Source organism: Tenrec ecaudatus, chromosome 9 (genome assembly GCF_050624435.1).
Source record: "Tenrec ecaudatus isolate mTenEca1 chromosome 9, mTenEca1.hap1, whole genome shotgun sequence".
Lineage (NCBI taxonomy): Eukaryota > Metazoa > Chordata > Mammalia > Afrosoricida > Tenrecidae > Tenrec > Tenrec ecaudatus.
Window position 1 is genome coordinate 47796441 of NC_134538.1, and position 15348 is coordinate 47811788.

At 49.8% G+C, this 15348-nt stretch overlaps 1 protein-coding gene across 2 annotated transcripts in view; it reads left to right on the forward strand.

The window, feature by feature from the left end:
* The first annotated feature begins 1262 nt into the window (after nucleotides 1-1262).
* The window catches only part of SLC28A1 (solute carrier family 28 member 1), a 57799-nt gene continuing 43713 nt past the window's right edge, over nucleotides 1263-15348 (forward strand). For both annotated transcript variants that reach the window (XM_075558037.1, XM_075558038.1), the window contains exons 1-4: nucleotides 1263-1358; nucleotides 2310-2398; nucleotides 3658-3749; nucleotides 4260-4443. In XM_075558037.1, the coding sequence (XP_075414152.1) occupies nucleotides 1263-1358; nucleotides 2310-2398; nucleotides 3658-3749; nucleotides 4260-4443 (461 nt within the window). The remainder of the gene's footprint in view (nucleotides 1359-2309; nucleotides 2399-3657; nucleotides 3750-4259; nucleotides 4444-15348) is intronic.

Sequence of the window (15348 nt, forward strand, 5' to 3'; positions counted from 1 at the left end):
GTGTGTGACTGTATCAGGGCTAAGAAGGGAAACAGTCTGACAAATTTTGATAGCCGTTCTGTCTTCCTTATCCTTCAGTTTAGGAACGCAGGCTGCTGGCACACTTCTGACGCCGTGCAAAAGGGAGTCTGGGTAAGGGGCAAAGTAAAAGAAAATGCACGAGAGGTGGAGGAGGGTGAAAATATCCCCGGGGGTCTTCCTGGAGGAGGAGAGCCGAGAACAAGCCGTGGAAGCGGTCAGTCTGGAATCAGGGGAGAGCAGGGAGGAGGACATCTGAGGTGGGCCGGAGTCCCACTGCAGGACAGACTGTCTATCGTGGGGGCCGCTCTTCCTGCCCTCTTTCCCTGAGAGAGGGGTGGGGTCTCCGCCTTCAGTTGGGGCCCCGACTCTGAAGTGCGGGACAGCTGGCTCAGCCTACTCCAACTGTGGACTCTGCCCAGGAGTTTCCTGCTGGAGAAGGAGACAGGCCAGGTGCAGTGGGCTGGACTCGACCCATTGGCAGCAGCGGGCTCCGCCGCCTCTCCCGAGAGTGACTGGTTCCCACAGACTGTGAGTAGGAATATACTCGTCCCTCTCCTTGTGGCCGGAGTGCATGCGTGTGTGTGTGCATGTGTGTGCGGGTGTGTACATGTCAGCGCACCCAGGCTGGAGTCTGCTTGGAGCAGGGCTCCTCTCAAGGGCAAAGAGGAGCTGGAGTGGGAGGTGGGAGAGATGGGATCTTAACCAGACTGCGGCTTACAAGTGAAAGGGCATTCTGCCTTAGAGGGAATGTACTGGCTTTTGCCATTTGAAAGGCCAGGGGTAGGGCCGGTTTCAGGTATAGCTAGATCCAGGGACTTGAATGTCATCCTCAGGATAGCGTCTCTTCTTCCTTCGGTGGTAGAGAGAGTCACGCAATGAAGCTAATCACCAGCTGGGAGTTTTAGAAACCTTTTTGTCAGGAGTCATGAAAACTAGAGCTGTTTTTCAGAAAAATGCTTATCCTGGCTGGACATGATTCCTTTTTTTTGCCTTACGTTTCCATATGGGGAATTGCCCCTCCAGGCTCTGAGGTGAGGGAAGGCAGGCCACACATGGTGCCTACCTGTGTGTGCTGAGGAAAGAGAGTCTGGGGGGCTCTGAGGTGGCATAAGTGTACACCAGGCAGGGCCCCGGTGCCCCCACCCAGCCTTCTCTCCCAAGATCCCCTGCCTGGGTCCTGTCCAGCCTCTCGCTTTTAGCTTTGGACCCCCAACCTGTCTTTCAGCTGGAAGTTCTGGCAGATGGAGGAAGACACTTCCCGACCAGGAGAGTCTGTCTCTCTCTCGGCCATAGCCAACGGTCTGGAGAACATGGGAGCGGAGTTCCTGGAAAACCTGGTCTGTCCCCGTCCCCACCCACTGTCTTTCTTCACGCTCCCCCTGCGTGCCTTCTCCTCGCCAAGTTTGCTCCAACACGTGGGGCGCCCCTCCGTGTTGGCCTTCTCAGGACGCACGAATCGTTTACTGAGCACCTACTATGCGCCAGTCTAGTTTGTCCCAGTCTGGAAGGTCAGGGCTGTTCTCCATGAGGCAGTGACATCTGAGCTGTGATTTACAGGATGCTGAAGAATGGTCAGATGCCTGAGAACTGGCCCCGTGGGAAGTCTCAGCCTCCTAGGCCGTCCCCACCCGGGCCTCACTCGGGAATGCCAGCCCAAGGCCCCCTCCGAGGCCGCTCTTCCCGCCCCTGGCGTGGACCCCTAGGGTACTCCTTCCACACCGTCCTCTGTGCAGATGGCCCTGTAAGGAGGCCGGTTCCGAGCCCAGGGCCCGGCGGGTGGGCATGGCTGCAGGAGTGTGCTCCATGGGGTTTCTGGTGGCCGGCTTTTAGAAAGTCCATCTCCAGGTCTCTCTGCTGTGGCGCCTCTGGGCGGCGGACTTGAACCTCCGACCTTTTGGTCAGCAGCCAAGGGTGATAGCCACTGGTGCCAAAGAAACACACCCTGGGAAAGCTGCATGGACAGGGGGCTCAGTGCTGCCCGGGCTGTGTGACACCGCAGCCCTGCCTGGAGTCTTCCATCGAGGTTTCCTCTCAGGCCCCCAACTCATTCAGACCCGGAGCTCCCTGAGGATGGGAATGGCAGCTGGCACACAGTAGGCATTCAGGAAAGCTCTGCTGAATTCCATGACACTGTCCTTCATTTATGTCCCGTGGGCACATCTGGCCCTCTCAGGACACACTGTGGCTGTACTGGGGCATCAGGAACGCTCATCCCCTGCCCCCCACCCATCCCACCCCCAGCGTGTGTGGCTGAGTGGCCCACCCTGACCTTCCTCTGTTGACCGTAGGAGGAAAGTCGGGGTCCTGGCCTTGATCAGAGCACTGCAGAGGGTGTAGGCAGTTGGAGCGAGGCAGGGCCCAAGCCCTTCTCCAGGTGGTAAGTGATCAAGTGATCGGCAGGGGTGGAGAGAGGCCTGGTGGTGGGGTGGTGGGGTGGTGGGCGGGGGGTACTATGTGTGCCTGGCCTCCTGACAGATGGGGCTGGCCTTAAACCCGCTGAAGGACAACCCAAACTTTCTGACAAACGAGCTCTGGGCTCAGGCCCTCAGACAAGCCAGGCTAGAGGCTGCCAATCTGCTTGTAAGCGGCCGGACTGGAACCCCACTGGGAACACTCTCATACAGTGGGGGGACATGGACACTTCTCTAGTCAAAGTGAGGTGGACGGCCTCTAAACCAGGCTAGCCTCCTTCTCAGCCTCCCCCATCTGCCTTCTCCCCTTCTTCGTCTCTGGGGAACCTAGGGGAACCCCAAGGCTTAGTTTGGAACCCCTTGGATTGGACCAGGCCCTTCACTGAAGCCCAGAGATGGAAGGGCCTGGCCCAAGGAGTGCAGGTGGGGCGTGTCTACAGCCAAGAGTGCTGCCTCCCGGCCCCCAGGCCTTGGGGTGCCCCCTAAGAGAAGGGGAGTATGTTCAGTGGGGAGGTTCTGTGTCTGCCTCAGCAGGGAGGGGCTGGAGGGCTGCCCACTCCTGCTCAGGGGCTCACCCTCTTGGGGGGAAGCACAGAGAGAAAAGGCAAAAGGCGCCTCAGGACAGCAGCTTCAGGTGAGTCTCAGACACCCAGGGAGCACCTGCAGGCCCTCCAGGCCAGCTGAGAGGCTCCGTGAGGAGGCAGGAGTTGGCATCTGAAATGGGCCCGGGGCAGGGGATTGACAGCTGCTGGGCCTGGGCCAGGCCGTTTCCCGTACCCTCTTGCTGAGACCCCAGGACAGAGAGGAGCAATGCCGGTTCAGATGATGTGTGTCCCCTCCGCCATGGGAGCCTCTCCCCCTGGCTCCCCACACAGGTGTCTGGAGGCTGGGGAGGAGAGGCGGCACATTCCCCCTGGACTGGCTCCCTCCCAAGCCCCTGAGGCCCGAAGCTGACTCCCCGGAGATGGTGCTCCATGTAGGAGGCACAACTGGGGCACACACAGAGGTGGGGAGGCTGGGCGGCAGGGCCACTCTTGGCCACTGCTAGTTTGCTCTGGGCTAATGCTCAGCCTTCCCATCTGAGGGAGGTCACGGCCAGTTCCCAGCTCACCTCGTGTGGCCCTTTTACTGGGGACATGCCAGAGTGGCTCCCCCAAGGGACTGGGTGGCCACTTGGCAGGTGCTTGGGAGGGACCCGCTTGAACCCTTCTGTGCATCTCCTCAGGAGGAGCCCGCCGCCGGCCATGAGGGCGGGACGCCTTTACAGGGAGCATGCACAGCTGTTCCGGTGGCTCTTCACAGGTCTGCTCTGCACCGGTGAGTCTGGCCCCTGCTGGCCCAGGTCGCAGCCCCCAGCCATCTGTCTCTCAGGGCAGAGCTGCTCACGCACCCACCCACTCAAGAAGAGCCGAGCACCCATTAAGGGCCAGCGCACGAACCGAGGCCGGGGCACCAGCGTTTAAGCCCCCCAGTTCTCCAGGGGACCCCTGACTAGTAATACAGAGAACACCATGGTGATTTCCACATAATCTAGGAGGGTTGGGGAATGGTCTAGGAGGAGGGAGCATTGCAGCCTCCCACGCTGAGCAGGAGTCAGGTGAAGGTGAAGGACAATGAGTGCCGAGGGAACGCCAGGGCAAAGGTGAAGACGGGCAGGGTGTGGGCAGGGCGCTGATCCGATAGGGAGTGCTGGAGGATGAGGTCCAGATGAGGAAACCGAGGTTTAGAAATGTTTCATGGCCTGCCTGATTCCCTGCTGTGGGCTGCAGGGGCCTGGAGAGGCTAGTCCCATTGCTGACCCCAATCTCTGCCTCCCCACCCCCACAGCATTCTTTGGCTTTCTGCTGGTTGCCTGCCTCCTGGATTTCCAAAGGGCCCTGGCACTGTTTGTCCTCACCTGTGTGGTCCTCACCTTCCTGGCCTATGACCTGCTGAAGAGGCTGCTGGGGCCAAAGGTGATGCGCTGGGTCAAGCCCCTGGGGAATTCTCGCCTGAACCTTTGGTTTAAGAGGTGAGTTGAGCTCCGAGCCCCAAGGCTTGACAGGAGGAGCCTGTTCAGGGTCACAGTCAGGGAGCTGCCATCCTCAGCCCTTGTCCCATCAGGGGTTCCTGGCCTTGGAAGACATAGCCCGTCTAGCTGGCCCTCTGGGGGCCCAGAGGAGTACTTGCTGGGTGGCTTCCAAGCTAGCAACCATCTTTGTGGCATTGGGCCAGTTCCCCGTCTGGTTTTCTGCTCCCATGACAAGAGGTGACAACAGCAGCTCTGAGCAGGACTTCCTGAGTTCAGAGATCCCAACAGGGTGGGCCCCTCTCATTGTCTCCCATCACAACACCTGGGGCACTTGTGGGACAAACAGCTGCTGGGGGACCACCCCTGCAGTGTGATTCAGCCTGCTGGAGTCCAGTCCAGGTGTTAATAATTTAAATTAGTCCCCAGGGGTTTCTGATGTAGGTACTTATGTTACTGGGTCACAGTTGGAAACCCTTGACTTTCAAATTGAGTTCCTAGAGCTCTAGAATCCTGGAGGAGCAGGAATAGGAAGTCTGGGGAGGAGGAACAGCAGCCCCCCACCCCCAACCCCAACCCCACTCTGACAGAGCCTGACAGCTCTGATGTTAAGTTTTCCCATGATATTTTAGCTCAGGAGAAAATGGTTTATAAGGCTTAAAAAAAAAAGTCTGAAGACCACAAATCCGTTTAAATATTTCTATTTTGTGGTAACCAAAGCAATGGCTCTGCCAGAGCCGTCATACAGGAGTGATTCTCAAACTGAGACGCCCAGGCCTGGCAGGATGGCGTGAGCTGGCCTATGGACAGATCACATGCTCCCTGATCTCCCTGTTCTTTTTATTTCCCCTCAAATTTGGTATGTTCTGTTGTTGTTGTGGAACATCTCACCAGCAACACAGATGCCATGTCAACAGTTTCTACAGGTGCATTGAGTGACACTGGGCACCCCTGCCCACCCTCCACCGACTCATCCCTCCACCCCCGACTCATCCCTCCACCCCACATACACTCACTGCCCTGAGGTGAGTTGTCCATCTGACCCGGGAGTTGGAAGCCGCTTGATGGCGTGGAGGAGCAGAGACCATTCTTAAAGGGGCACAGTGCTCACTGCAGACCTTGTTTGACAAGTTACACTAAACTACGAGTGGCCTGTAAGAAGTCTTCAGAGGTATTTTCAGTTTGCGGGTTAAAGACTGTCTCAGGGCAGTCGTGTCAGGGGCTCATCCACCCTCCGTGACTACAGAAAGTCTAGACCAGTACTTCTCAACCTTGCTGATGCCGCGACCCTTTCATACAGTTTCTCGTGTTGTCGTGACTCCCCCCCAACCATAACATTATTTTTGTTGCTACTTCATAACTGTAATTTTGCTACTGTTATGAATCGGGCGACCCTTGTGAAAAGGTTGTTTGACCCTCCAAAGGGGTCGCGACCCACAGGTTGAGAACCGCTTGTCTAGACTCGCTGCCATCAAGTCAATGCTGACTCATAGCAACCCTGTGGGACAGGGCAGAGCCGCCCCCAGGCTTCCGAGACTGTAACTCCTTAAGGGAATAGAAAGCCTCATCTTTCTCCTGAGGTGCAGGTTTTGAACTGCTGAACTTGCAGTTAATAGCCACGATGCTACCGACTCCAGAAAGTCTAGAGTCCAGAGAATTTAAACTCTGTGGCTGAATAAATGCATGTATGTAAAATTTTATTTTTCAGCTTTTTATTGTGACTTAGGTGAAGGTTTAGCAAGCAAATAATCCGTTTTATATTCAATGGTTCATCCACATTTTGTTTCGATGTGGATGAATACATCTAAAATATTCATGATAAATGCACTTTTACATTTGCCTCTATTTATGAAATAGAATTATAAAATGATCTATTGTTACAAATACCTTCTATTTATGACAAGTCTGATTTTCCATTTGAGGTGCTGACGTAAAACGTCTTTAAAAAAATGCATGCATCAAGGGTGAAAAAAGCACATTTGGAAAGGATGATGGTGATGTGTGCGCAGCCTGGTCCATAGAAATATAACTAATACCGTGTAATTATATACCTTTAAAAGGATGAACATGGCAAATGTGTTTTTTTTAATCCTTTTATTAGGGGCTCATACTACTCTTATCACAATCCATACATACATCAATTGTGTAAAGCACATTTGTACATTCATTGCCTCATCATTCTTAAAACATCTGTTCTCCACCCAAGCCCCTGCATGGCAGATGTTTTAAAGACACATTTTACCTCACACGCAAGACATACCTGTTAAATCCAAACCATTAAACAAAAAACTAGCAGATAAATTAGATTTCATGACAATGCAAACCTTTTTGATCCAAAGAACACCGTGAAGAAAGAGGACAACCGATTAACCCCTCAGGGCCAACAGTGAGAATAGTGATACTGGGAGGGTGAGGGGAAAGTGGGGGAAAGGGGGAACCAATCACAAGGATCTACATATAACCCCCTCCCAGGGGGACGGACAACAGAAATATGGGTGAAGGGAGACTGAATTGTAAGACATGAAAAAATAATAATTTATAAATTATCAAGGGTTCATGAGGGTCGGGGAGGGGGAAATGAACTGATATCAAGGGCTCAAGTAGAAAGCAAATGTTTTGAGAAGGACGATGGCAACAAATGCACAAATGTGCTTGACACGATGGCTGGCTGGCTGGTGATAAGAGCTGGACGAGCCCCCAATGAAATGATTAAATGAGCAAAGAGGACCCCCGTCAGCATGAGAGGAACTTAATAGAGGCCCTGTCTGCACAGCTGTCATTGCATGTGTGAGGTCGCAGCCCCGCTGCAGGACAGCGTGAAATCGCCCCGCAAGCTTTCCCAGGCGGCAAGCTGTGTGGGAGCAGATCTTTGACATGTTATGACGACAGCCATCCTCTCACGGAGCTGCAGGTGAGACGGAAGTGTCAGCCTTCCAGGTACTAGCCGAAGCCGGATGTTAACCACCGGACCACTAGGCTCTTCTGGATAACATGATTACAACTCCCTAATTCAAATGACAGAGAATCCGAGGGAAAATTAAGCAACGGATTTGAATAGACACTCCCCAAACACATACAAATGGCTAATCAGCACGCGAAAAGATGCTCAGCATCATAAGGAATCATGGAAATCCAAATCAAAACTGCAAGAAAGATCCCAACTCACATCCGTTAAACCCAGCCAAACCCACCGTCGTTGGGTGTAAGCCATCCGACTCACAGGGGCCCTGGGAGGGTTTCCAATGCTGTAAATCCTTATGGGAACAGACAGCCTCATCGTGCTTCACACGCACCAGCGTGGCTAAAATCACGCGAGAGAGTAACAAGTGGTGGCAAGGATGTAGAGAAACAAGCCCTCATCCATCGCTGGCAGGAAGATAGAAGGGCGGTCACTTTAGAAAACAGGCTGGTTCTCTGTCAAAATAGGAAATGCGGAGTTATCATACAACTCAGCCATCCATCCTTAGGTGTATATTTCAGAGGAATGAAAACACATACAAGGGTGTACCCAAAAAAAACCAGAATTGTGCTGGGTGAAGCAGAGGCTTTGCAGGTCGCACTTTCCCACTAGGTGAGCATCGGGAGCAACTCCATCTGAGTCAGAATGCCCAGTAATGTCCTCTGGCAAGGTTCTCTCTGGTCACAGGCAATTTTTTCGTAAAAGCAGTTTCACTTAAACCTCGTTTCTTGTGATGTCCGGTTTAAGAGAACAGCATGCAGCTGTGAAATTTTGTGTCCTGCCCGGGAAAATTGCTGCAGAAGCTGTTGTGATGTTGCGCACAGCTGACAAGGACAGCGCTCTGGGAAAAACTCCAGTGTGTGAGTGGTTTTCTCTGTCAAAGAGGTGGGATGTCGATTGATACCAAGCCTCGATCTGGACATCTTCCCAAAGCGACGGAAAGGTTGACTTGTAGTGCACTTGGAGTTCTTTCCACCAGGTCAGACTGTTAGTCAAGCTTTCTATTTAGAGGTTCTGAAAAGATAGCGTAATAGTGTGTGACCAAAAAAAGGCCTGATTTGTGGCAGATAGGGGACTGGTTTTGCCACCATGACAATGCACCTGCTCATGCAGCCATCTCAGTGCGCCAGTTTTGGGTAGAAATAGCATGCCTCTCTTGCCCCATGCACCTTGCTCACCTGACCTCGCCCCATGCAATTTTGAGAATGCAGAGGGACATGAAAGGACAGCAATTTGATGACGTAGAAGAGGTGAAGAAAAAAAAAAGCGAGGGAGGTGATGTCAGCCATCTAAACGGATGAATTTGAAAAATGTTTCCAAGAATGGAATCAAAGATTTGACAAATGTATTAAGTGTAATGGAGAGTACTTCAAAAGTGATAAGGTTGTTTTGCAAAAGCATTTAAATACACAGCTGTGGGAGGGGAGAATCTGGGTGTTTTTGGAGGGGGGTTCGCCCTCATATGTCCATCCAAAAATGTGGATACAAATGTTCAGAGAAACATTATTCACAATAGCCAAATGGGCAATCAGCCCAAACGTCCACCAGCTGATGAATGGATAAATAAAACACAATTGACCCATACAATGGAATGTTGCTTATTCATAAAAAGGATGAAGTACCAGCACATGCTACAATTTGGATGTTGATGAACTTGTCACCAGACTTCACGACTGGTTACAAAGCTGTATTAATCAAGACAGCATGGTTTTGGCATCAAAACAGTAGTGGAACACAGTAGTCCATAATTAGACTCAACTGATTTTTAACGAGGAAGCTGAGGGAATGCACTGGGAAAAAAGTGAGTTTTCTCAACAGATCATGCTGAAACAATGGGTCCGCACATGGAAAACCGAAACATAGGACTTTGATCTATCATACAGAAAACTGACCCCAAATTGAGTCTAGACTCTCCCAGTGTCTAGGGTTACTTGAACAAAATATACAAAATGGGTGGGGTTTTTATTGTTCACTTTTTTTTATCATTTTATTGGGGGCTCGTACAACTCTTATCAAAATCCATACATACATCCATTGTGTGAAGCACATTTGTACATTTGTGTTATCATTCTCAAAGCATTTGCTTTCCACTTGAGCCCCTAATATCAGCTCCTCATTCCCCCCTTCTCTGCTCACTCCTCCCTCATGAACCCTCCATGATTCAGAAATTATTATTATTTTGTCATATCTTACACTGTCCGACATCTCCCTTCACCCACTTTTCTGTTGTCTCTCCCCCAGAGAGGAGGTCACATGTAGATCCTTGTAATCAGTTCCCCTTTTCTACCACACCTTCTCTCTACCCTCCAGGTATTGCCACTCTAACCACTGGTCCTGAATTTCCTGTGTTTCCAGTTTCTATCTGTACCAATGTACATCCTCTGGTCTGGCTAGATTTGTTGGGTAGAATTGAGGTCATGATGGTGGGGGTGCGGGGGAGCATTTAGGAACTAGAGGAAAGTTGCATGTTTCATTGTTGCTGTCCTGCACGCTGACTGGCTCGTCTCCCCGCAACCCTTCTGCAAGGGGGTGTCCAGTTGCCTACAGATGAGCTTTGGATCTCTGCTCTCCCCCTCATTTATAATGATATGATTTTTTTGTTCTTTGATGCCTGATACCTGATCCCTTTGATACCTCGTGGTCACACAGACTGGTGTGCTTCTTCCATGTGGCCTTTGATGCTGCTAAGCTAGATGGTTGCTTGTTTACCTGAGTGGGTGGTTTTTATGAACAGAAATTTATTGGTTTGAAGTTCTAGAGGCTAGAAGTCCAAATTGATGTAACTGCGCCGTCCTCTTTCTTAGTTTCTGGTGGCTCTTGACAATCCAGGGTGTTTCTTGACTTGTAGCTGTATCTTCACATGGTGTCTGACCCTTTAGTGTCTCTGTATTTGTTCTCCTCTTTCATATAACCAAGAGCTCCGGTGTGGCTTAGTGGTTATGAGTTGGGTTGCTAACCACAAGGTCATCAGTTTGAAACCACCAGCAGCAGAAAGACAAGGCTTTCTGTTTAAACCCTATGTTCCCTGAAACCTACAGGAGCAGTTCTACTCTACCCTCTAAGGCCAGTATGAGTTGGAATTGACTCAGTGGCAGTGAGGGTTTTGTTTGTTTGTTTGTTTTTAAATATAACCACTCAGGTGGAATTAGGACCCACCCTATTCTGGTATGACTTTATGTAACCTATAACATTGCATTGACCCTATTTCCAAACAAGGTCACAGTCTCGGATACATAGGTGCCCTGGTGGTGTGGTGCTTACGAGTTGGGCAGCAATATACATGGTTGGCAGTTTGAAACTAGCAGTAGGTGAAAAAGACGGGTCTTCTACTCCCGTAAATAGTTACAGTCTCTAGGGGCCTTGGGTTGATGTGAATGGTGATGGCATAATTTGTAAAAGGATATCAATAATGGTTGTACCACACGAAGAGTGTATAATAAGTGGCACTGGATTATACATATAGAATTTGATGAATTGGAGAATGTTGTGTATACTTTTGCCACAATTAGAAAAAAGAATTTCTTGAATAACAATGAGTATACGGAAGAAGAAAACGTTCTAGTATTGACTGTGGTGATAATTGTACAAGTCTTATTGATATGGCTGAATTATTGAGTTGTATGACATGTGGTAGAAGTGCTAATAAAACTGTTTTTTAAAAAGTTACAGTCTGGGAACCCACAGGGGGTGGCTGCGGAGCAGCACTGGTTCAATGGCAGTGAGAAATACACCTACCAAAAGCTATGAACCTTCTAGAAGAAAAAGTGGTTGTTCGTTGACTTGGAGTCAATTTCAACGCATGGTGATTCCATGTTTCCGAGGAGAATTTCTCCAGAAGGTTTTCTTGGCTGTAATCTTAAGATTGGGTTATGGACTGGGTTTCAATCCACATGGTCGGCAGTTCAAAACCACCCGCAGCTCCAAGGGAGAAAGACTGGACTTTCTACTCACAGAAACAGTTAACAGTCTGGGAAACCCACTGAAGATGAATCAGCTTTGACTTGATGGCAGTGAGTTTGATTCTTGGGGGATCTTTATGGAAGCAAATTGTCAGGCCTTTTCTTTTGAGGTGTGGCTGGGGTGCGTCAAACGGACAACTTTTAGGCTAACAGTTGAGCACAGACAGTTGGTGCTACCTTGGGGCTTTAGGAGAAAGCACAGGAAAAAGTTCTTGTACCTTTGACTTAAGTAAAGATTTCTGAGCTACAAACCACAAAGTCACAATCCACAAACATTTTTTAACAAATGGGACTTCAGAATTGAGAAATTCCGAAGAGGGGAAAAATGAATTGAAAAATTCTGTTCTTCATAAGGGAGCCTTGGTGGTACTGTGGGTTGTGTTGGTTGCTAACTGCAAGGTCACTAGTTCAAACCCACCAACCACTCCTTGGAAGAAAGATGAAGTTATCTGCTCCTATAAAAATGTAGTTTTTGAAACCTTGGATCGGGCCGCCTGGGCTGGAACCAACGCTGGCAGTGAGATTGGGTTTGGGTTTGGTGTTAGCTCTTCAAAAAACCGTTACCAGAATCAAACTCCATGCCATGCAGTCATTTCTGACTCCTGGAAAACCTGTGGCACAGAGGGGAAGTTCCCTGGTGGGTTTCTGTAGCTCTTTTTTTATTTTATGTTTTATTACATTTTATTTTATTTATTTATTTTAAACATTTTATTAGGGGCTCATACAACTCTTATCATAATCCGTACATACACATACATCAATTGTATAAAGCACATCTGTGCATTCTTTGCCCTAATCACTCTCAAAGCATTTGCTCTCCACTTAAGCCCTCCGCATCAGGTCCTCTTTTTTTTTCCCCTCCCTCCCCGCTCCCCCCTCCCTCATGAGCCCTTGATAATCCACAGATTGTTATTTTGTCATATCTTGCCCTATCCGGAGTCTCCCTTACCCCCCTTCTCTGCCGTCCATCTCCCAGGGAGGAGGTCACATGTGGATCCTTGTAATCAGTTCCCCCTTTCCAACCCACTCACCCTCCACTCTCCCAGCCTCGCCCTTCACACCCCTGGTCCTGAAGGTATCATCCACCCTGGGTTCCCTGTGCCTCCAGCCCCCATATGCACCAGTGTACAACCTCTGCCCTCTCCAATCCTGCAAGGTAGAATTCGGATCATGCTAGTTGAGGGGAGGAAGCATCCAGGATCTGGGGGAAAGATGTGTTCTTCATCAGTACTACATTGCACCCTGACTGACCCATCTCCTCTCCTAAACCCCTCTATGAGGGGATCTCCAGTGGTCGACACTTGGGCCTTGGGTCTCCACTCTGCACTTCCCCCTTCATTCACTATGGTATACACACACACACACACATACACACACACACACACATATATATATACACATACACACATATATATATACACATACACATATATATATATATATATATTCTTTTTTTTGCATGATGCCTTATACCTGGTCCCTTTGGCACCTTGTGATTGCACCGGCTGGTGTGCTTCTTCCATGTAGGCTTTATTGCTTCTGAGCTAGATGGTCGCTTGTTCACCTTCAAGTCTTTAAGACCCCAGACACTATCTCTTTCGATAGCCGGGCACCATCATCTTTCTTCGCCACATTTGCTTATGCACCCGTTTGTCTTCGGTGATCGTATCATGGAGGTGTGCAGCCAATGATATGATTTTTTGTTCTTTGATGCCTGATAACTGATCCCTTCGGGACCACGCAATCACACAGGCTGGTGTGTTCTTCCATGTGGGCTTTGTTGCTTCTGAGCTAGATGGCCACTTGTTTATCTTCAAGCCTTTAAGACCCCAGTCACTATCTCTTTTGATAGCCAGGCACCATCAGCTTTCTTCACCACATTTACTTGTTCACCCACTTTGGCTTCTGCAGTTGTGTCAGGTGAGTGAGCATCGTAGAGTGCCAATTTAATAAAAGAAGGTATTCATGCATTGAGGGAGTGTTTGAGTAGAGGCCCAAGGTCCTTCCGCCACCTTAATATTACACCTATAAATATAGACATATAGATCTATTTCCCCATCCTCATATATATATTTGCATGTACATGCCTTTGTCTAGACCTCCATAAATGCCCCTTGACTCCCAGCTCCTTCCTCCATCACCCTTGACTTTCCTCCTGCCCCACTACCATGCTTCATCGCCACCTGGGCTAGAGTATACCTCTTCTCTACGCAACCTTACCCTTGATCATTCCCCACCAGGCCTGCCACTCCCCCCTTCACTACCATTTTGGGTTCCATGTTGTTCCCTTGTCCCTGTGTTTGTTAACACCACTTCTTTACCCCCCTACCCCCCCCCACAAGTTCCCCCCGGAACTGTCGGTCCCATTGTTTTTCCTCCAGATAGTTCATCCAGCCTGTCCTATTCAGACAGACCTGTGGAGACACTAACATGCACGAAAACAAGACAGAGGAAAACAAAGCAACAGTATGCAACCAGATAACAAAACAACAAAAACAAACCACTGACAAAGAACAAAACACTTCACAAAAGAAAAGCTTGTAGTTAGTTCAAGGACCATTTGCTGGCCCTTAGGAGTGTTTTCCAGTCCAGTCTGTTGGGGCACCACGCCCTGGCCCCAAAGTCCACTTTCAGCATTCCCTGGGGACCTTGCCACTCCATTCCCTTGCTGTTCTGCTGCACTCCCCCAGTGCTTTGCCTCGGTGTGGTGGGATCAGGTCAGGTGCAATTCCCACACTGTGTCTCCGGTGCTGTCCCCTGTATCACCCTTAGTCATTGATTGGCATCATTTCTCATAGTGGGGCCAGCCGTGTTGTTCTCTCTGTGGACTGGCTGCTCTACTCAGGAACATCATCTTCACGGCCTGGTGGGCCAGGCTGTGTTCCACTCTCTCCTCCTGCCCCTTCATCTGCTCCCGTGTGCTCTGATCAGATATGTCCTCTCCCGGAGCTGCAGAATCAATGCCGTCCTTTGAAACAAATTCTTCTCGGGGGAGGGGCAGGAATCCACTTAATTTTTGGTGCTGGGGCCAGTCTCCCAGACCTCTCCACTGGTTCCCTACTCCACGCCGGGATATTGCATTCACACCTTGCGACACTGGGTTGAAGTCTGGTCCCACTTTCCCTGTGGAGATATAAACAATACCCTCCCCTTGGGTGGATTAGTGCCCCATGTCCCACTTCCCTTTTCTTCCTTATATTCATCCTTTTATTTTCCTTTCCCTACCACCTCCACCATTCACTGTAGCTCTTTATGGGACCCAGGTGGATTCAAACTGCTGACCTGTGGTTAGCAGCCCAACGTGCACTCCACCATGCCACCAGGGCCCCTTGAAAGACAGAGTTGAGAGACTGAAATGACAAGCCATGACTAGCAGACAAGCTCTGCAGACCTCATCCCTGACAAGTAATTTGTGTCTAAAACATACAACAGTCTCTCAAAGCTCAGTAATAAGAAAAAAGAAAAGAATGAGGTAAAAACTGGACAATTTGTCCAAGAAGATTATGAATGGCAAATAAGGCCCTGGAGAGATGCTGGGCATACTCAACCGTTAGGAAAATGCACATTAAGAGCATAAATGGGTATATAATGTACCTACTAAGCCAATAACCGGACCCGCTCCCACGGAGTACGTTCCAATCCCTAATGCCCCGCTGTAGGCTTTCCGGACTGTGCATTTTCACTGGAGGAGCTGGCCTCTGCATTCTCCTGAGGAGCAGCTGGTGGGTTTGAACTGCTAGCCTTGCAGTGAGCACCTCCGTGTGTGCAGAAAGGGGGAACTGATCACAATGATCAATGTATAACCACCATCGCCCCACCCAAGGGAGATGAACAACAGACACATGGGTGTTGAAGGGAGGCAGTGGATGGTTAAGATATGAAAATAACAATTATTTATAATGTATCCACGGCTCACGAGGATGGGAGGATGGTGAGGGTAGGGAAAAAAGAACTGGTACTGGAAAGAAAATGCTTTGAAAATGATGATGG